General features: G+C 39.3%; 1 protein-coding gene across 1 annotated transcript in view; it reads left to right on the plus strand.

Annotated features, from left to right (window-relative positions):
• Window positions 1-22,296, plus strand: part of rhbdd1 (rhomboid domain containing 1) — a 96,781-nt gene that overhangs the window by 45,979 nt on the left and 28,506 nt on the right. The window contains exon 7 of the mRNA XM_073041424.1: window positions 8,400-8,519. Coding sequence (XP_072897525.1) covers window positions 8,400-8,519 — 120 coding nt within the window. The remainder of the gene's footprint in view (window positions 1-8,399; window positions 8,520-22,296) is intronic.

The raw sequence follows: 22,296 nt of genomic DNA on the forward strand, positions 1-22,296 counted from the left end.
TTAAATGTTTCCCTAACTTGTCTGTTCCTATCCCTCTCCAATGCTATAGTAAACGAGATAGAAGTGTGATCACTATCTCCAAAATGCTCTCCTACTGAGAAACCTGACAGCTGACCAGGTTCATTTCCCAATACCAGATCAAGTACAGCCTCTCCTCTTGTAGGCTTGTCTACATATTGTGTCAAGAAACCTTCCTGAACACACCTAACAAACTCCACCCCATCTAAACCCCTCACTCTAGGACGATGCCAGTCAATATTTGGGAAATTAATATTTCGCACCACAACAGCCCTGTTGTTATTACTCCTTTCCAGAATCTATCTCTCTATCTGCTCCTCGATATCTCTGGTTACTATTGGGTTATCTATAAAAAAACACCCAGTAGAGTTATTGACCCCTTCCTATTCCTAACTTGCACCCACAGAGACTCCATAGACAACCCTTCTATGACTTCCTCCTTTTCTGCAGCAGTGACACTATCTCTGATCAACAGTGCCATGCCCCCACCTCTTTTGCCTCCCTCCCTATCCTTTCTGAAACGGCCTCTGAGCCATCCAAGTCTCTGTAATGGCCACAACATCATGGCTCCAAGTGCTGTTCCACGCTCTAAGCTCATCTGCTTTGTTCATAATACTCCTTGCATTAAAATAGACACTTATCAAACCATCGGTCTGAGCATGTCCCTTCTCTATCACCTGCCTATCCTCCCTCTTGCACTGTTTCCAAGCTTTCTCTATTTGTCAGCCAACCGCCTCTTCCTCCATCTCTTCAGTTTGGTTCCCAACCTCCAGCAAACCCACAAACAGTAGTTTAAACTCTCCCCAATAGCCTTAACAAACCTCCCCGCCAGAATATTGGTCTGCCTGGGATTCAAGCGCAACCCATCCTTTTTGTACAGGTCACTCCTGCCCCAAAAGATGTCCCAATGATCCAGAAATATGAATCCTTGCCCCCTGGTTCACTCCCTCAGCCACGCATTTATCCTCCACCTCACTCTATTCCTGTACTCACTATCACGTGGCGCAGGCAGTAATCCCGAGATTACTATCTTTGAGGTCCTGCTTCTCAACTTCTTTCCTAACTCCCTGTAGTCTTTTTTCAGGACCTCCTCCCTTTTCCTACCTATGTCGTTGGTACCAATATGTACCACAACCTCTGGCTGTTCTCCTTCTCACTTGAGGATATCATTGACGCAACCAGAAACATCCCAGACCCTGGCACCTGGGAGACAAACTACCATTCGTGTTTTTTTTCCTGCATCTGCAAAATCCCCTAACTATAGAGTCCCCTATCGCTGCTGCCAATCTCTTCCTTTTCCTACCCTTCTGAGGTACAGGGCCAGACTCTGTGCCAGAGGTGTGGCCACTGTTGCTTCGCACAGGTTACATGAATATATGGAAACATACATTGAAATGCATTGCTTGCATCAGTGAGCAGCACAATCCACGGTTGTGCTGGATTAAGTGTCTCCATGCTTCCGGCACTAACATAGCTAGCATGCCCACAACTTACTAACTCCAACCCGTTAGTCTTTGGAATGTGGAAGGACACTGGAGCACATGGTCATGGGGAGAATGTAGACAGCACTGGAATTGAACTTGGGGCACTGGTGCTGTAAAAGCGTTACGCTACTATGCTACTACCTGTATCATCTACCAACACTTTATCAGCCTTTATTTGTGTATAGTTTTTCTATTCTATTGTATTTATTTTCCTTTTGCTAATGGCTTATCTTTTTTAAATAATGCCTAATTTTTGACATTTTAAAAATCTTCCTGTCTTCACCACTGGACTTTTTTCTTCATTTTTGCTATGTAATTTCTTATTGCAGAATACCCAGTAAACTGGTCACTCATAAATTTACGGTGTTATTTGGAATCCTGTCTGATCCTCCCATCCTTTGTCTTGCAAAAGTCAACAAATCACTCAAAACTTGTACCAGGAACTCTTTAAATACTGAAAGGAAGGTTTCTGAAGCTCTCAATGCTCCGAAAGGACTCAAGATGTTCTAAACTAACTGAATGGGACATCGGTAACCTGCCCAGATAAACCTGCTCTCTGAAAGGCCAGACATGGTTTCTGAGTCATTAAATTCAGTTTATAAATATTGTTTTAGTCAGTTGCAAGATAATGATCAGATTTTTATGAATTTAAATTTTACCTTCTGTTTGCTTAGTCTCTGACCTAGAGATTACCTTCAGCAACTTCTTTAATTCCTTGGCGGGATAGTCTTACTAACCAGAAATTGGATTTTGCATTTTGTATCAAGACAGATGACTACAGTCCTTTAATTAAACTAGAGCTTAACTTAACCCTTTCCTGTTCCTTCCTGTCAAACACCAGCTGTTGCCTCCCAACACTCGTGGCCCCATCTGGCTCCATCTGCACATTAACTCCCTCTTCATCTAGTTTAACCTATTGCCTACAAGCACCTCCCTTACCAACCCTCCACCTTTTTAAACTAGTGAAGTCTCCTTTTACATTCTCAGCCTGGATGCAGGGTTTCCTATCCCCTTGTAGATGTTGCCTGACATGCTGAGTTTCTCCAGCAATTTGTTTTAACATCCTTGTAAACCTCTTCTGCACTCCCTCCAGTGTCCCCACATCCTTCCCGTGTTGTGGAGACCAGAAATACACACAGTACTCTAAATGTGGACTAACTCAAATTTTGTACAGTTGCAACACAACTCCCAAACTTTTCTGTTCAATACCATTACCAATGAAGTCAAGCGTGCCATAAGCCTTATTTACCACCATGTCCACGTATCACTTTCAGGGAGCTTTGAACTAGCATCCCCAGCTCCCTCTGTTCATTAATGTATCAATCAATCATCCAGTAAAACTTAGATCAACAGTGATGGTGTTTTGAGTGACTGGTGATGAAACACCTGCCTGCAAAGCCACTTGGATCTGCTCCAATTTGCTGACCAGAGCAACAGGTTCACAGTAGATGCCACATCATTGACTCCTCTTCACTCAGTCCTGGAACAGTTGGAAAGCAAAGGAGCATACATCAAGACATTCTTTATCGACTACAGCTCAGCATTCAATACAGTAATCCCCTCAAAACTAATCAATAATCTTCAAGACCTGGCCTCAGTACCTCCTTGTGCAACTGGATTTTCGATTTCCTCATTTGCAGACCCTAGTCAGTTTGGATTGGCAACAACATCTCCACAACCTCCATAATCACAGGTGAACCACAGGACTGTGTGTTTAATGCCCTGCTCTACTTGCTTTACATCTATGACTGTGTAGCTAAGTACCACTCCAACACCATATTTAAGTTTGCTGATGACACCACTGTGTGGGCCATATCAAAGGTGGTGGTGAATTGGCATACAGGAGGAAGACTGAAAATTTAGTTGAATGGTGTTATAACAACAGCCTCTCACTGAATGTCAGCAAGACCAAGGAACTGATTATTGACTTCAAGAGGAGGAAACCAGAGGTCCATAAGCCCGTCCTTATCTGAGGATCAGAGGGGGAGAGTGTCAGCAACTTTAAATTATCATCTTGGAGGGCCTGTCCTGGGCTCAGCACATAAGTACAATTATGAAAAAGCCACAGCAGTGCCTCTACTTCCTTTTGGAGTTTGTGAAGTGTAGGAAAGTAGCATCCATCTTTGAGAACCCCTACCACCCAGGTTATGTTCTCTGTTGAGACTATAAAGCACTGGTGAGCCCTCACTTGGAGTATTGTGAGCAATTTTGGCCCCTTTAGTTTAGAAAAGATGTGCTGAAACTGGAGAGGATTCAAAGGAAGTTCATGAAACTGATTCCAAAATTGAACAGATTTTCATATGAAGAGCATTTAATGGAAGAAGGTACAGAAGCTTGAAGACTCGTACCACCAGGTTCAGAGACAGTTATTATTCCTCAACCATCAGACTCTTGAACCAAAGGGGATAAATTCAGTTGCCCCATCATTGAAATATTACCACAACCTATGGACTAACTTTCAAGGACTCTTTATCTCATGTTCTCAATGCTTATTGCTTATTTTTTTTTATATTTGCAGTTTGTTGCCCTTTCCACATTGATTGAACTCACAAGGTTGTGTGATCTTTCACTGATTTATTATTATTCTATTATGGATTTATTAAATATGCCCACAAGAAAATGAATTTCATAGTTGTTTATGGTAACATAGCTGTATTCTGATAATAAATTTACTCTGAACTTTGAACTTTTAGGGTCTTGCTACTTACTACATACTTTGGTATTGCATTTGACCTTCCAAAATGCATCATCTCACACTTTTCTGGATTAAGTTCCAACATTTCAATTCTTTGTCCGAAGTTCCAACAGTTCTATTCTGCATCATCTTTTAACAACTTTCCTGGCTATCCTAAACTCTGCCAATTTTCATGTTATCTGCATACATGTATTTTCTGTATACATTTTCATCCAAATTATTGATGTATTACAAACAACAGAAATCTGGGCACTGATAATTGTGAAACAGCACAGGTCACGCACCTCTACCACTACCCTCTGACTTTGTTCAAACCAATTTCTAGAACCAGTTTTCCAACTCACTATGTGACTTAGTCTTCTGGACCATCCTGCCATGAATGTTTTACTGAAGTCCTTGTAGATACTGCCCTACCCTCAGCAACCATCTCCATTGCTTCCTCAAAAAAAAAACTCAATTAAATTTGTAAGACATTGTCTTCCTTGCAGACAGCCATATAGTCTCTCCCTAATAAGAAAATACTTCCCAAGTCACAAGGTAAATTCTGTTTCTGAGTGTCTTCTCAAATAGTTGCCCTATCATTGATATAATAGTCTTGGCTTATAATGTATTAGTTTGTCTGTTGTCCTTCCTAAACAAAAGAACGACACTAGATATTCTTCAGTGTCAACGACACTTACCCATGGAGGGTACAAAGGTCTTTGAGTTACCCCCATCATTTCCTCCCTTGCTTCCCTCCGTATTCTGCGATAGATCCCTAAAAGATCTGGGGACTTATCCACCTTACTGTTTTTTAAAACACCCAGCAGCCCCTACTTAACATCAGCATGTCGTAGAGCAGGGGGTTGTGAATCTATGGCATGCATGCCCATGATAGCATGTACAGAAATTTTGTTGGCACACAGAATATATTTTCTGCCCCAAAAGATACTTAATGATTATCTTTACTGGCAAATGAGGCAGTGAATGATTTTTTTTACAACTTGAGAGCAGTGAATTGTTTTCACAGGCGATGTCTCACGTCAGCGTGGTGCCAACTGGACTGTTGCAAGAACGTGATGTTGGATGATGTTTTGAAATCCTCACAGATCTGGTGTACACATCAGTATTTGGATAGTAATGGTCACAATAATATTGTTTCGATATGATGTTATTTTTCAATTGTCCTTTTAAAAGATTAATACTAATAATTTTTTGAACAGGTTTTCATTTATTTCAGTCTGTGTTATACTTTTTAACAGTAAAACAATGAATACACAAACTAGCAACAAGACTCACTTTTTTTCAAAAAGTCCATGATTGTTACTGATTCATTAATCATTGATAATCTCTGCTCAAAGCTACAATGTCACATGAGAGAATTTTCAGAGATTATCCCCTCCTTTGTCCTTGAGTGGGCACACCCTTTCCTCAGCTGCCATCTTGTTCCTAATGTATGTATAAATTGTCTCTTTAGTCCTACTTGCCATTTTCATTTTATGTCCCTTTTAGCCTTCCTAATTTCTTCTTTAAATTTTTTTCCTGCTCTCTTTATATTCTTCAAGAGGACCTTGCTGATTTCAACTTCAAGAATCTTGCACGTTTTTCTTCTTCTTCCCTTTTTTGGCTAACCCATCAATCTATTTTGCTGTGCAAGTTTCCATGTATTTTATCCTTGCAGCAACATGCTGGTCCTGAACTCTAATCAACTGGCCTTTAAAAGACACTCAGATATCTGATGTGGAGTTACCCTCCAATCTACTTTCTCAAATTTCTGCCTAATGTATATTTACAATTAGCCTTACTCCATTCTTACTCCTTACTCCATTACTTTCAACCGAGGACCAGTCTTGTCTTATCCATAACAATTGTAAAACATATGGTATTATGGCCACTGTTACCAATGTGCTCCCCTTCTAAAACTTCTATCACCTGGCTAGGCTTATTCTCCAATGGAGAGGGTTCAGAGAAGATTCACTAGAATGATTCTGGGAATGAGAGGGTTAACATGAGGAACGTTTGACCGCTCTTGGACTGTACCATAGAAACATAGAACACTACAGCACAGTACAGGCCCTTCAGCCCTCCATGTTGTGCCGACCCATATAATCCTTTAAAAAAAGTACTAAACCCACACTACACCATAACCCTCCATTTTTCTTTCATCCATGTGCTGTCCAAGAGGCTCTTAAATACCCCTAATGTTTTAGCCTCTACCACCATGCCTGGCAAGTCATTCCAGGCACTCATAACCCTCTGTGTTTTAAAAAAAAACTAACTAACTAACTTACCCCTGATGTCTCCCCTAAACTTCCCTCCCTTAATTTTGTACATATGCCCTCTGGTGTTGGCTACTCTGGTGTTGGCTATTGGTGCCCTGGGAAACAGATACGACTATCCACCCTATCTATGTCTCTCACAATCTTGTAGACCTCTATCAAGTCCCCTCCCATTCTTCTACACTCCAAAGAGAAAAGTCCCAGCTCTGCTAACCTTGCTTCATATGACTTGTTCTCCAATCCAGGCAACATCCTGGTAAATCTCCTCTGCACTCTCTCCATAGCTTCCACATCCTTCCTATAATGAGATGACCAGAACTGAACACAATACTCTAAGTGCGGTCTAACCAGAGATTTGTAGAGTTGCAGCATGACCTCTCTACTCTTGAACTCAATCCCCCTGTTAATGAAGCCTAGCAACCCACAGGCCTTCTTAACTACCCTATCAACCTGTGCAGTGACCTTGAGGGATGTATGGATTTGAACCCCAAGGTCCCTTTGTTCATCCACACTCTTAAGTAACTGACCATTAATCCTGTACTCAGTCTTCTGGTTTGTCCTTCCAAAATGCATCACCTCACACTTGTCTGGATTGAACTCCATCTGCCATTTTTCTGTCCAACTCTGCAGCCTGTAATCCTTGGAGTTTAGAAGAATGAGGGGGGACCTTATGGAAACGTTTCGAATGTTGAAAGGCATGGACAGAGTGGATGTGGCAAAGTTGTTTCCCATGGTAGGGGAGTCTAGTACAAGTGGACATGACTTGAGGATTGCAGGGCGCCCATTCAGAACAGAGATGCAAAAAAAATAATTTTTAGCCGAAGAGTGGTGAATCTCTGGAATTTGTTGCCACGGGCGGCAGTGGAGGCCAAGTCATTGTGTGTATTTAAGGCAGAGATTGATAGGTATCTGAGTGGTCAGGGCATCAAAGGTTATGGTGAGAAGGCAGGGGAATGGGACTAATGGGGAGATTGGAGCAGCTCATGTTGAAATGGTGGAGCAGACTTGATGGGCCGAATGGACGACTTCTGCTCCTTTGTCTTATGGTAAGATCGAGTACAGTTTCATCTATACTTGGACTATCTACAAGTTGCTTCAAGAAACAACCCCCTCCTCCCCACTGATGTATCTAATCCGCTGGTGCTTAATGAGTCCCAGACAATACTGGGGAAGTCAAATTGCCCTCTACAAATAACCCTGTTGTTTTTACATTTTCTATAACATGCTTACATATCTGTTTGTAGTTCTCACTGGTATCATCATTGCAATTTCATGTTTCTTACTTCTGAGTTCTACCCATATGGCCTCATTGGATGAGGTTCCAAGATCTTTTTTCTTTGTGCATCCATGATATTCTCTCTCATAGGTAATGAAACTCCCCCATCTCTTTTACATCCATCTCTGTCACATCCGAAGCATCTATATCTTGGAGCTGCCAGTTTTGTCCTTCTCTCAAACGAATTTATATAAAGGCAATAACATTGTAGTTCTATGTACTAACCAGGTTCTAAGCTTATCTGCCTCAACTGTTACACTCACATTAAAGTTAATAATCTTCAGAACATCATTTCTACCTGTTTTTGCTATTAGACTTGTGTGGTTTAACAATTACCTTCTGCCTGATCACTTTACTACTGATCTAGAATAGTGATCTAGATTCACAGCATCTGTACCATCCTGACATGAGGACATGGTCTTCCATCATTAAAGATTGTAGATCCTGGAACTCCCTATCCAGTAACATTGTTCAAGAAGGTGGCTCATCATCACCTCAAAATCAAGTAGGGAGGGATACTGAATGCTCTCTTTGTTAACTACCTTTGCATCCTTGAAAACAAACAAATAAATGCTCTATTGTGGGAGATGGAATCTTTTAGTTTACTCACTGTACTTATTTTCCCTGTATCAGTGTGGTTAATTATAAGTTGTCTTTGTACACTGTAGGTTACTCTGGGTATAGTTCTTCCAGCTACGATACCTCATATGATAGGACAGGCTACACAGGAGGAATGACTGAAGCGGAACAATTGGACGCAGCGATTTGGGCAAGTCTGAATAACCACGGTATGCTTTGGTTGTTTTACTTAGCTTTTCATATCATGCAGACTCTTGTGCTGTAATTTGTTTATGTATATGATGCACCATCAATAACTCTCGGAGACGGGAGGCGAACGATAGGCTTTTATTAGCAGCAAAACGGAGCACAGCATCTCGGAGACTGAGGGGGGAGCAGTGCCTCCAATCGCCTTTATACAGGGGTCTGTGGGAGGAGCCACAGGAGCAGTCAGCAGAGGGGCGTGTCCAGACAGGTATACATAGTTTACCACAGTATGTGCATTCAGTGTGAAAATATCATAAATTGAGATCAAACCCCAGTCATATAAATTGGTGAACACATTAGGGTTTGTTCGATTTTCCCTTCTCCTTCTCAAATTGTAGGTTAAAACATATCATATTATGGTCACTACCTCCTAATGGTTCCTTTACCTCGAGGTCCCTGATAAAATCTGGTTCATTGCACAGCACTAAATCTAGAATTGCCTTCTCCCTGGTAGGCTCCAGTACAAGCTGTTCTAAGAATCCATCTCGGAGGCACTCCACAAACTCCCTTTCTTGGGGTCCAGTACCATTCTGATTCTCCCAGTCTACCTGCATGTTGAAATCCTCCATGACAACTGTATCATTACCTTTGAGACATGCCAATTTTAACTCTTCATTCAACTTACACCCGACATCCAGACTTCTGTTTGGGGGCCTGTAGATAACTCCCATTAGGGTCTTTCTACCCTTAGAATTTCTCAGTTCTATCCATACTGACTCTACATCCCCTGATTCTATGTCCCCCCCCGCAAGGGACTGAATATCATTCCTCACCAACAGAGCCACCCCATTCCCTCTGCCAGCAGTCTGTCCTTTCGATAAGATGTATATCCTTGAATATTCATTTCCCAGGCCCTGTCCGCTTGAAGCCATGTCTCTGTTATTCCCACAACATCGTACTTGCCAAAGGACCATTATGGCGTAAGACATCAACATTGCAGACTACAGATATTTATGACAGCACGTTGTTTCTTTATAAACCACAGAAAAATTATGGGTTTTCATATATTTTATTGAATTGCCTTGACTATTTAAATGCAGGATATTTGTTCCGTAAATGGAGTACGTGTTTCACACTTTTTAAGCCTGTCATCACTGAACAAATCCAACCTAATCATCACATGTTAAACGTACAGCACTGGACAGTACCTCGTATTTTCTTCGCTCGGTTTTCTGTTGTAATTGCTCTTACCATAGCATTTGCAGTATTTTCTATTGCCACCACTCTCATATCCTTTTTGAGGAAGATTCAGTTATTTCAGAATTATGTCTCTGAAGTTGCATATGAATAGGATCTTTTTAATGCTTTAAATTCCATTACGTTCATCTTTGTCACCTACCACAGTCTTCCATCTCCATCCGCAATCACCTCCGCAACCTGTCACTACCTGGCTGTCGTCCTCCTCAAGTCCACCAATCACCTTAGGATCCTTTCAAGTTCAAGTGTATTGTCATCTGACTGTACAACCAAACAAAACAAGGTTCCTCCAAACCACATTGCACCTACAACACCTGCATCACGTACAGCACAAAAAACAAAATATTCCCACAAATAAGTTACAATTCAAAGTGCATGTGAAGTGCACAGCACAGGTAAACAGTAATCAGAATCAGAAACAGAGTCAGGTTTATTATCACCGGCATGTGATGTGAAATTTGTTAATTTAGCAGCAGTAGTTCAATGCAATACATAAGCTAGCAGAGAGGGGGAAAAAATAAAGTAAAAATAATAATTAATAAACAAGTAAATCAATTACATACATTGAATAGATTTTTAAAAGGTGTGCAAAAACAGAATACTGTATATTTTTTAAAAACTGAGGTAACGTCCAAAGATTCAGTGAGAAAAGGGCATGCCCTGGGTGCTGGAGGTCCTTAATAATGGACGCTGCCTTTCTGAAACACCACTCCCTAAAGATGTCCTGGGTACTTTGTAAGCTAATACCCAAGATGGAGCTGACTAGATTTACAACCTTCTGCAGCTTGCTATCCTAGTGATGAGTTTTATTGTATTCATTAGTCTCAATAATCTATTAACCCCCTCTCCCCCTCTTCTCTCTGTGCCTCTCCTTTCTCAGTCCTGCTAAGTGTTTGATCGAAAACATCAACAATTTCTTTCCTCTGCATGACCAGCTTAGTTCCTCTAGCACGTTGTTTGTTGCTCCAGTTTCTAGCAACCGCAGTCGCTTGTGTCTCTTCTTTATTACCTTAATTTTGATTTTAACTACACTTTGTATATTCTTTATAGTTTAGCATTCTTATAATTGATTTATAATGCTAACTTCGCAATAAATGAATATTGCAACTCGATAATTAATAATTCTAAATAATTTGGAGAAATAATATTTTTTAAATGTGACATACAGATGGCTACGGATTCAAATAGTGTACTGTGACTTGCATTTTTTTCCCATAAAATTTGGGGGCTCTAACAGTTTTTGAAAAATTCCCATCTGCATTAGTGAACGCCAATTGATGGATGTGTGCATTAGCTCATTTTACTGGTGAAATCCCTCCAAATGCCCTTCCCTTTGTTTTCCATTTGTGAATATATTTATCAACTTACCTGGAAGAAAATCTTTATCTCTATTTTCAGAGTAGAATAACTGCAGTTTTTTAAATTATTAAAGACTGTGCAGCTTATTTTTTCCTCTAGGGAATTTGTTTCTGATATCTTTCAGGCTGAGGAACTGTAGCATAGAAAACAAAATATTTGAGTTCCTACGTATTTGGAATAGAAGAAACACCAAATCATTGCTCCTTTCCACATGCATGTATATTAATGTTTCCAGGAGAGAAACCCCAAAGTACTGGTCAACTCTGGATGTTTCAATTTTAATAATTCTAGACCTCCTTAGTGTTTTTTTTTATTTTAAGACTCTAAAAACAGTCCTTGTGAAATGCTGATTGGAGGGAAGGGCTGGCAGGAAAATGAGAGAGGAAAATTTGCATTTGAAGAAATACCTACTGTAATGTAGGAGTGGAATTCAAAAGATAGGCTTGGATAAATCTATATGTTGGATGGGCAATTGTGAGAAGCAAATCTGAGAAAGGAGTGGATGTAGACAAGTTTACTGGACGTGAAACAGTTTAGCAGCTCAAAGACTCTGAATTCCTATTTCTCTCTTGAGTGAAGAAAACCTTGCAAAGGAATTGTATTAAATATTCCACTGCTGCTTAATTTTAAGGTGATTGGAGAAAAGTATAGGAGGATGTCAGAGGTAAGTTTCTTTACAAAAAGATTGGCGGGTGCTTGGAATGCCTGTCTTGGGATAGAGGCAGATACATGTAGAAACTCTTAGGTTGCTGACACTGAACATTATTCCTGATATGAAAACTTAAGTGGTCAAGTTCATTTGCAGGATTTGGACTGTAAGTATAATTCAGCAGAAAAGTGTTCAGGATTTTCTGTTGAGCATACTTCCAGAAACATATTTTTAAAAAATCAAATTGAAAGCTTTGTGATCTATGTCCTTGTTGAGAACTCTGTTCCAGACTAACCTGATTATTGTTGATTCATGTATGAGCAACTCGTTAGGCCACGCAGATCAAGGTTTACTGCATTATAAAGATTATGATTCTTAAGCAATTACATCTTTCCTTCATTACTACCACAACATTCCAAAGGCATTTCAGAGTGTAGTTAAATTAGCTCCACTGGTGTGGGCCTAGCATTTGCTTATAGTTCAGACCAGGCCCATCTTCTCTAATCATTCAGAGCTGTAGGGTATTTATGCTAATCTGCTGACCAATCTCTTTCTAATTTAAATTGTACTAAAATTTTTCATTTTCAAATGTTGGGATTTAGTCCCTGTTCCAAATGATTTTTAATAGTTGTTTAGCATGTCTAATCTATTTAATTTCTAAAGGGATTTCCATCATGTCTCCAGGAAGAGTGTTTGTGGGAATATTACTTTGTAGCCATTTTCCTGCAGCTCTAGTTTCCTTGAAACAGGACACCCGGTCTTCAGCTACTCCATATAAAGCACATACTCCAATCATAATAATAGTTCATTAGATCTTCAGTCTTTCTCTGTATGAGCTAGTGTTTTCCATTGATTCTAGAGTCTTTCTTGCATCTGCTCCTATGTCAGCAGGTGCTTTCCTGTTTCCTTTGTCATGTGTTATCTCTTCTCAACTCTGACCAGCATTCTGTGTTCTTTATTTGTCCTCATTATAACATCAAAATTGACTTGTTCTTACCTAGGCAGCTGTTGTAACTGTGAACCAAGTCACGAAAGAGATGCTAAAGTTAGATCAATGCAACAGATCTTCTTGGGAGAGTCTAGTTCTCCTCTCCCCACACATTATTTTACTTTTTTAAGGACAAAGATAACAGTAAATGATTAACTACAGTTCCAATGGCTATAATTATCTTCTTCTACATGTTAAATATAGACAAGTAACTTTGTAAAAGAGTTGCGTATTTACAATGGTAGCTAATCCCAACCAGCAGAACTACTTTGACTATTCAAATGTTAGTGGCTGGTCCGAAAACCCCTGACCAGAAACTCCAGACACCAAAATATACCTCTTTTTTGCAGTAAGGGATGGCTCCTTAAATATACAACTAGCCAGAATGTTTAGTGACCGACAGATCTGAACTGAACTGTACATTAAGTGGTAGGGATGTGCCTTTAACAATACATTAATTCAGGAGGTGACCACTTCATGTCTTTTCTCATCATTTCCTGAAATTTTAATTGACCTCCAATTAATATGAGCATCCATTTGTTGTCTTTTCCTTCATAGTTTCAATGGTACAGAATCAGTGTCCCATAGCCTCAATATAGCAGTTGAAGTTAAATTATAAACAGATTTTCTCATTTTAATTAATACCCGCTATCCTTAATTTCATAGCTCCAGCATAATCTCCAACACCAGCAACAAAAGAATTCCCAATGTATATTCTTTTTCCAGAACACTTTTCTATATCTAGTCTACAAGAATCAATCCTCAACCCAGCCTTGATATATGATTTTCGTAACATCAGTTATTATTCTATGATATACCTACTACTTTAGCAATGTACTTCTGTGCAACTTATTTTGATCAGTTTGATCTTGTTTCTGCTTATAATAGAATTGAACACAAATGTTTGATATTCTATTAAGTGGGAATTGGTGAGATCCCTATTTCATAGTAGTTTTAATTCAAATACGGTAACACCAAGTCTTATTGTGCAGAACATTGTTGATCATTGGCTCAGGTTTCTGCATCTGCATCTTGGCTTATAGCAACAGCAGCATCTTTATTTTCTACAAGGAGAGGTCGTTCTGTGCTTTAGATTAGCTGAGTTTGCAAATTACTGAACAGATCTTGGTGTTTTGCCATCTTGTGTTATTTGTGGCTCTTCCATCTGACTACATCGAACTATAACTGCTTCACAAGCTAGTCAGGGCAATTTGTCTAGGATACCAAATGCTAGGGTCATAGCATCAAAGGAAAGCTAATTTGGGAAATGGTTTGAGCTGTCAGTCAGATTTTTTTGGAAAAATAATGGCAAGTTTAAAATGCTTACACTGTGAGTGCAAAATTGTCTAGGATTTTGGGAGAGGAAGAGATAATCTCATGAATTGTGAGTCACTGCAGATCTCTGCATTATTTGCATTACTCTCCTCCACAAATCCAGCATCTTGCAAATTTCTCTCTCCAAAAAGTTTTCAAGAAATTGCTGCATGTTTTTCCTAAATTTGAATTAAGTTCTGTTAAGCCTCCCGTTTGATAGGTGCACAGAGCTTGCTTAATGATGAGGATCTTGTTTCTACCATACTACTCTTCCTCTGTGGACTAGTGGTGAAACTGTTAATGTGCACCATCTAATTCCTACTTAAAAAAATATTTGTAAGATATTTTTACTCTTTATCCTCTTCATCTGGTTTTCCTTCCCCTCCTTTTCCTGCACCCAATTTGCCTTTCTCAGCTCATTTTCTGTTAAGTTAAATCTTTGAGAGGGCCAACTTCATTCTCTGCCTTCTCGATCCCCTCAATTATCAACATACAGAAAAGTAGTGGCACAAAATTATGAGCTAAAGGTAAGGAAGAAAATCAAATTTCTTGAAGCTTATGGGGAAATTAATTGCAAGTTTCAAGTTTTGCAGAGCTGGAGGTGGAGCGGTGTAAATCGTTTAATTGTATCAACATATGCTTCTATCTCTGTCTCTCATTAATCTGTCTGTTATTCTTATCTCTGTGTAGGGGGGAGAACCCTAATGAATGGGGCAGGATGTGCAATGCTGGATTCAAACAAAATCTGACATTGTACTCTGACATTGCTATCAATAATTGCAGTGCTGCTGATGCCACAGATATTTTCTGGCTGCAGTAAGGGTCATGGCAGTAGGAAAGACCTACTTAAATCAAATCTTTCTGCTGGTTGCTTTGCTTTCTATAGTAATAGTGACTACAGGAGATTACACATTAGGAACTGTCAGTGCAAATTGCATAAAGAAACAGCTTTAAATACTGGCGAGATAGAAAGGCTTCCTACCTACCAGCAACTCAGCTTGTTCCAGTTTTCTTTGAAGTAGCTGTTAATCAACATTAACAACATTGCAGTTATTTAATTATGCATTCATCATTTAAAATGAACTGTTGATGTTACTGCTGGGCAAGTTTTGATTCAATTGGTTTAAGAGCCTGCCAGCAGGAATAAAGGAGCCAAGTTTTTGGGAGTGTAAATATGGGGAAAGCTGCACTCTCCCATGAACTAAGTGCCGAGTATGAAACTGGCTTTGCAGACGCGGAATCAAGTTTATTATTACAGACATATGTTGTAAAATTTGTTGTTTTGTGGCAGCATTACAGTGCAAAGCATGAGAATTACTATAAAGTTCAAAATAAATTTATCAAAGTACATATATGTCACCATATACAACCCCGCGATTCATCTTCTTGCAGGCATTCACAGTAGAACAAATAAATACAATAGTTTCAGTGGAAAACTACACACAAAGACTGATACTCACCCGAAATGCAAAAGAAGACAACTGTGCATATAGATGAATATTAATAATAATATTGAGAACATGAGTTGTAGAGTCCTTGAAAGTGAGTCTGTTGGTGTGGAATCAGTTCAGTGTTGAGTGAAGTTTATTCACACTGGTTCAGGAGCCTGATGGTCACAGGGTAATAACTGTTCTTGAATCTGGTAGTGTGGGACTTGTGGTTCCTGTACCTCCTTCCTTGTGACAGCAGTGAGAAGAGAGCCTGGCCTGGATGGTGGGGTTCCTTGATGTTAGATGCTGCTTTCTTGTGACAACGCTCCTTGTAGGTATGCTCATTGGTGGGATGGCTTTACCTGTGATGGATTGAACTTTTTCCACCACCTTTTATTGGTTTTTCTGTTCCATTTATAAGTTATGAAAGTAATCAAATAGTCCAAAAGGTGTTCATGGACTTCCTTTTCACTGCTTCCTCATTGCTTTGTTGTACTGCAATTCTTAATGGTTTTCTGCATTACAGGGGTGGGAGATATAGCTGTGTCTTTCTATAGACAACATTTTCCAGATATCAAGTAGCAATTTTCATCCTAGAAGATTGGCCTTATTATGAGTTCTCACTGGCATTAAAAGTTCACTTCATTTGTCACATATACATTGAGACATAGAGTGAAATGTGTCATTAGCGTCAAATCAAATCAGTGAGTATTGTGTTGTGCACGCCCACAAATGTCACCACATTTCCAGCACCAACATAGCATACCCACAACTCATCAACCCTAAGCATACATTTTTGGAATATGGGAGGAAACCCACATGGTCATGGAGAGAACACATAAATTCCTTACAGGTAGCAGTGGGAATTGATGTAAGATGTGGCACTGCAAAGTGTGCTAACCACTGCACTACTGTGCTGCCCCAAGTACAAGGAGTAAAATACAGTTTTGGGGGCATTTCAATAAATTCCTTTCTTACATAAGGAAGTGTCCTTTCCACCGTTTGTCAATGATTGTATAAGTATGGCATACACAAAAACAAATTCATTGTGTGCTAAAACTCAGATTCTTCACAGCAATTTTGCATCTTAGTTTTGACAGAAGTGCTCTAAGTTAGTTAGTGGTTCTTCATGTATGACTCTCCAAAATACTTCAGTAAATCTAGACATGATGAAAGGAGTGAGATCTTGTAAAACTTAGCCCTAAAACAGCCTTTTGTTTTATGATTTAACATGCCACAAAATAAACTTTCCATCTGTGCAACACTAACTAAGTATTGTGAATCAGATAAATATCGTACCTAATTACTTTTTTGTGCTGTCTTAATGTTGCTGCTTTTCTATATATTTCTCTCTACTTTTGTACTGTATTTTTCTCTAAACATAGTTGGAAAATATTTTCAGCTTGGAAACTCAACAGTCAATCTAATTGGTAGATTCAGATATTTACACTCAATGCAGTCTTTCACACGTCCCCTTCAACCCTATTAACATATTCCTCTTTTCTCCCTCACCCTCTTATTGAATGTGTCTGTTGTTTACATTAGCTCTTCTGGTATCTTTCACATTCTAACCATTGTAAAGAAGTTTGTGTTGTTCCCTAGCTGTGTTATTAATACGTCCTTAATAATATCATGACTGAGGTTACATATATTTGTACTCTTGTGGTCAACTGTACTCTTTCCATAGATGCTGCCTGGCCTGCTGAGTTCCTCCAGCATTTTGTGTGTCTTGCTCGGATTTCCAACATCTACAGATTTTCACTTTGTCTATTTGTCCTTGAGAATTTTGAAATCCAGAAACATTGCCTTTCTTAAATGGCACCTTACAGGAAACCTGTTGATTTGCAACCAGCAGAAATTATAGAGTATTTAGTGTATTGACTACTTGAAGTCTCAACATAATTAACACCTATGCAGAGACCTCGGGCTTCCCCACTAAGAAGAACCAGAATGACTAAGAGATCCAAGAGCTAATTAAAATCATACACCAGTCATTCAAGGACTGGAAGTTCCACCAGGATAAATAAACAGCTCCGCTGACACCTGAAGACTGAGGCCCAGTAAAAAATCCATCATTTTAGAGATGCCGTAATCATGACCTTCAAGAAAGCTAATGGGTGATAGGATTACGATTTGCCTTTGTCTGGTTTTCATGCTGTACGGAAGTGGCTTGCTGCCTGAACAATCATTTATACTGACACAAAGATCCATGTCAGAATGCTAACAAATATAAATCATTATCTCTGGAAATAGTGAAGGCAAACATCAACAATGAAATTTATCACCTTTCATATCTGAGGGGGTGGGGAAGTTGTTCAAAGGTCGAGACTAAGATCCCCTCAAACCTTACAATTTATCCTGAAGAGTAAGCCTCTTCCTCCTATAAGCTTCAGAAAGATGGCAGGGTCGTGAACTAATTTCAGACTCTTCTCCAAGATGAACCTCCCAGCATTAAGGCTTAATTACTTGGGCAGACCATGTCAACCAGAGGCACAACACAACACAACTCCTGATCCAACATCGTACTGCAAGGTTTGTCTCAACAATGGATAAATGGAAAAGCAATGATGTTGCCATAACCTCTCAGAATAACTTTCTTACTGACTTGAGAAATCGGTGACCAATTCAAAAAGTCAAAGGATATCTACAGTATCATTGGGAGCTCTGAATCTCTTCAACAGAAGTAGGCGGAATAACAGTGGAAACAGCATGGGGAATGCAGCCTTTCTCATCTTGCTCCTCCACTTACACTTCCATTTGCACTTAATGCCAAATCTACAGATCCCACGTTGGTTTCATTACTTGCTTCAGAATTAGCAGAACTGGTGGACTGTAGTTCATTCTCCACCCAAGAGAAAGCCTTAAAAGAAAATATCTTTAATTATTTAATAGAAAATTTCTTGTCAGTTTTTACTTCTGACTGTGAAAGCTCCACATAATGTGTGTTCAAACCTGTTGCTTTTACTCAGAATCAAGAGTCAGATTTATTACCACTGACATAAATTTGTTGTTTTGCCTTAGCAGTACACTGTAAAGACATAAAATTACTATGAATTAGTACAGAGAGTACAGAGGAAGTTTACTAGAATGTTACTTGGGTTTCAGCACCTAAGTTACAGAAAAAGGTTGAACAAGTTAGGTCTTTATTCTTTGGAGCGTAGAAGGTTGAGGGGGGACTTGATAGAAGTATTTTAAATTATGAGAGGGATAGATAGAGTTGACGTGGATAGGCTTTTTCTATTGAGAGTAGGGGAGATTCAAACAAGAGGACATGAATTGAGAGTTAAGGGGCAAAAGTTTAGGGGTAACACGAGGGGGAACTTCTTTACTCAGAGAGTGGTAGCTGTGTGGAATGAGCTTCCAGTAGAAGTGGTAGAGGCAGGTTTGATATTGTCATTTTTTAAAAAATTGGATAGGTATATGGACAGGAAAGGAATGGAGGGTTATGGGCTGAGTGCAGGTCAGTGGGACTAGGTGAGAGTAAGTGTTCGGCATGGACTAGAAGGGCCGAGATGGCCTGTTTCCGTGCTGTAATTGTTATATAGTTAAGGTATATTACCAAATAAAAACGTACAAAAAAGGAGTAACAAATAGTATTCATGAACCACTCAGAAATCTGATGGTGGAGGGGAAGAAACTATCAGAATAGTTGAGTGTGGGTCTTCAGGCTCTTGTACCTCAGTAGCATGAGAAGAGGACATGTCACCACCTTGAGGCACCGACTCTGAAGATGTTTGCTATAGTGAGTTGGATTTGCGCCCATGATGGAGCTGGCCAAGTCCGCAACTATCTGCAGCCTTCGATCCCGTGCATTACAGCCTTCATATCAGGCTGTGATGCAACCAGTCAGAACGTTCTCCACCATACATCTCTAGAAATTTGTACGTCTGTGGTGAATTACTGCTGAATTTCTTCAAATTCATAATGAAGTAGAGTTGCTGCCGAATCTTCTTTGTGATTGCATTGTTGGGTCCAGGATAAGATCCCCTAAGATGTTGACACCCAGGAACTTGAAACTAATCACCTTTTCCATCGTTGATCCTTCAATGTGGGTGTTCTCTGATTTCTTTTTCCCCTTTCCTTAAGCCCATAATCAAGTCCTTGGTCGTGCTGATGTGTGTGAGGTTTTGTTGTGACACCACTCAGCCAGCCTATCTAACTCACTCGTTGCCATTTGCGATTCTACCATAAGCTGTGGTATCACTGGCAAATTTATAGATGATGCTTGAGCTGTGGCTAGCCACACAGTCGTGAATGTAGAGTAATTTTATTGCACGATTGGAATTGGGATAACAATAGCACACCCTAAAACCATACTCATTGGGGCTGACTGTCTTTTGCCTGCTTATTATTTGTAAAAGGCAGATGGAAGGGAAAAAGAATGAAGGGACTGCTATGAACTTAATGTCCTATTGTGACTTCTGAGTATTACAAAGTACAACAAAAGGGTGTCAGCGTAGTGGTTGGTACTACACTTTACAGTAAGATCAGGGTTCAATTCTTGCTGCTGCTTGTAAGGAGCTTGTACATTCTCCCCATGATCGCATAGGTTTCTTCTGGGTGCTCCGGTTTCCTCCCACAGTCCAAAAGATTTACAGTTAGGGTTAATGAACTGTGGGCATGCTATGTTAGCACCAGAAGTATGGTGACACTTGCAGACTGCTCAACACAGTCCTCACTGATTTGATTTGATGCAACTGACGTATTTCACTGCATTTTTCAATGTAAATGTAACAAATAAAGCTAATCTAACCTTTATAAAAAAAAATCATAGGTCTCTGTACCTCCTGCACTAAATTGATCTTCCATAGAACCAAGTGCTGGAGTGTTTTTTTAGGTTAACAGAGCAGACACATTATTGTTAGTGTCTGAAATAAAATAATATTGAAGTGTTTCAGTCAAGTACGTCTAGTTAAAGAGAGCTTATATGCAGAATTTGTTACTAGTTAGTCATTGTCCTAGAATGTGTCTATGTAGCTCTTTTTATTGTGTTTTTACAAGTTAGTCCACTTCAGCAAGTTTGAGTTCTCAATTCATTCAGGATTATTAGGGATCCCATTGGTCATTCATTCTGCAGAACATTCTGTGATAAACAAGTGGTCAAAGAAAGTGCTGGCACTGGGCAGCTAATCCTGGCCTCATTTGCTCATCCTGTTCAACAATACAGTGATTGCTGGTGTTCATTGCCTTGGATTTTTTCTGATGCTTTTCTGAATACATTTCTTGAAGAATAATGTAATCTGCGTATTGTGCTGAAGGCTTTGTTGATGTTGCCATTGTCTCAGATTCCAACCAGATTTTAAAAATTTGTATCACCACTGCCACCTGTTGGCAAATTGAAGACTTGTCCATGTGCCAGATCCCAATGTCCTCATTTCACCCCCTTGTAGTAGAGTGCAGTCTAGGTAATTTTTGTGGTTTTAATATCACAGACTTTTAATTAATTCAAGCACTATTACAAAGGTTTTGTGCGCATTCTTATATTGGATCATGATCAATGGTATCTGGAAAATAAGTATATAAAAATTAATTTTCTTTGGGAAGTGAATGTTTGTTATTTACGGCCCACCAGTTTGTTGTTACCACAACTTAGTTCAGAAATTACAGATCCACTATTCGAATGCATGTCTTAAACACGATTGTGCTGCTATGAAGTATGCTGCCTGGATCATGAGCGTGCAAAGTGAGGATATGTTACCCGTGGCTGGATTAAATTGGAATAATTGCACTGTATTACAACACTCAGAATATTTCAGATTTAATATTTTGCAGGAAGGCATGGTTAATCTTGTAGCAAAGGATTTTCAGGAGGGTGCGATCATAGGATAAAATATTCCATTTGAGAGTCTTGAATTTAAACACCCTGTTGTGTAGCCCACTCATTTCTTATACCCAAGTTACATTTGGAAATTATTTTAAAAATAAACTAGTAGCTGGCCAATGTTAAGCACTTAAAGAGATTTTGAATTTTTAATGTATACATTCTTTCAGATTAAAACTCCACAGTAAAATGTTGTCATAATTACAACTAGTTAGAAAAATTGAGGATTAGTGTAAATGAAGCTCACAATGTTTGTAGTGTTCTCGCACAGGTGTAAGAACTCTGAACTAAACACTAAGTATAAACCAGTCAATGAGGCGCAATCCCAGTAAGATTAACCGTTTACTGTTCACTCTTCCACATTAACGTATGGTGAAAACTGTTGATAAAACAATACAAAATATATACAGTATTTGTTTCCTTCTTGGCATCACACTTACATCATAAATACTTGCAAAATAAAACTACAACAAACTATATTACATTAAAGTACAACATACAGTCAGAATCTACCTACGCCATCAACTACTTTAAATACACTTCAACACAAACTATCCGCAACTCTTTAAATAACAAAGAACATAAACTTTATCAACCGTCATTACTTTTAACAGAATCAGCGTTAACATTTTTACTTCAACGTATCGATTATCTTATGAACTTACGGTGTTGCTTCTATGATGTTTCTAGTGTGTAGAAAGAAAACTTTTCTCGCGCTGATCCTGCACACACAAGCCCCCTCCTTCCCATTTCTCCAAACCGGTATTTTCCCACGGGACGCAACGAAACCGAGTGTGACATCATCGCTTGCCGCGATATATCACAGACAATGAATTTACTTTCAACAACCTTAACTTTAACTAGAAAACGATTACAAGCGAATTACTAAAGCGAAAATATAATAAACTAAACGAATGCCTTAAGGGCAACACACTCCCCGCCTGACCTTTGTAAGGTCACTATGAACATAATACAAACTTCA

The sequence above is a fragment of the Hemitrygon akajei genome, chromosome 3, assembly GCF_048418815.1.
Source record: "Hemitrygon akajei chromosome 3, sHemAka1.3, whole genome shotgun sequence".
In the NCBI taxonomy this organism is placed as follows: Eukaryota; Metazoa; Chordata; class Chondrichthyes; order Myliobatiformes; family Dasyatidae; genus Hemitrygon; species Hemitrygon akajei.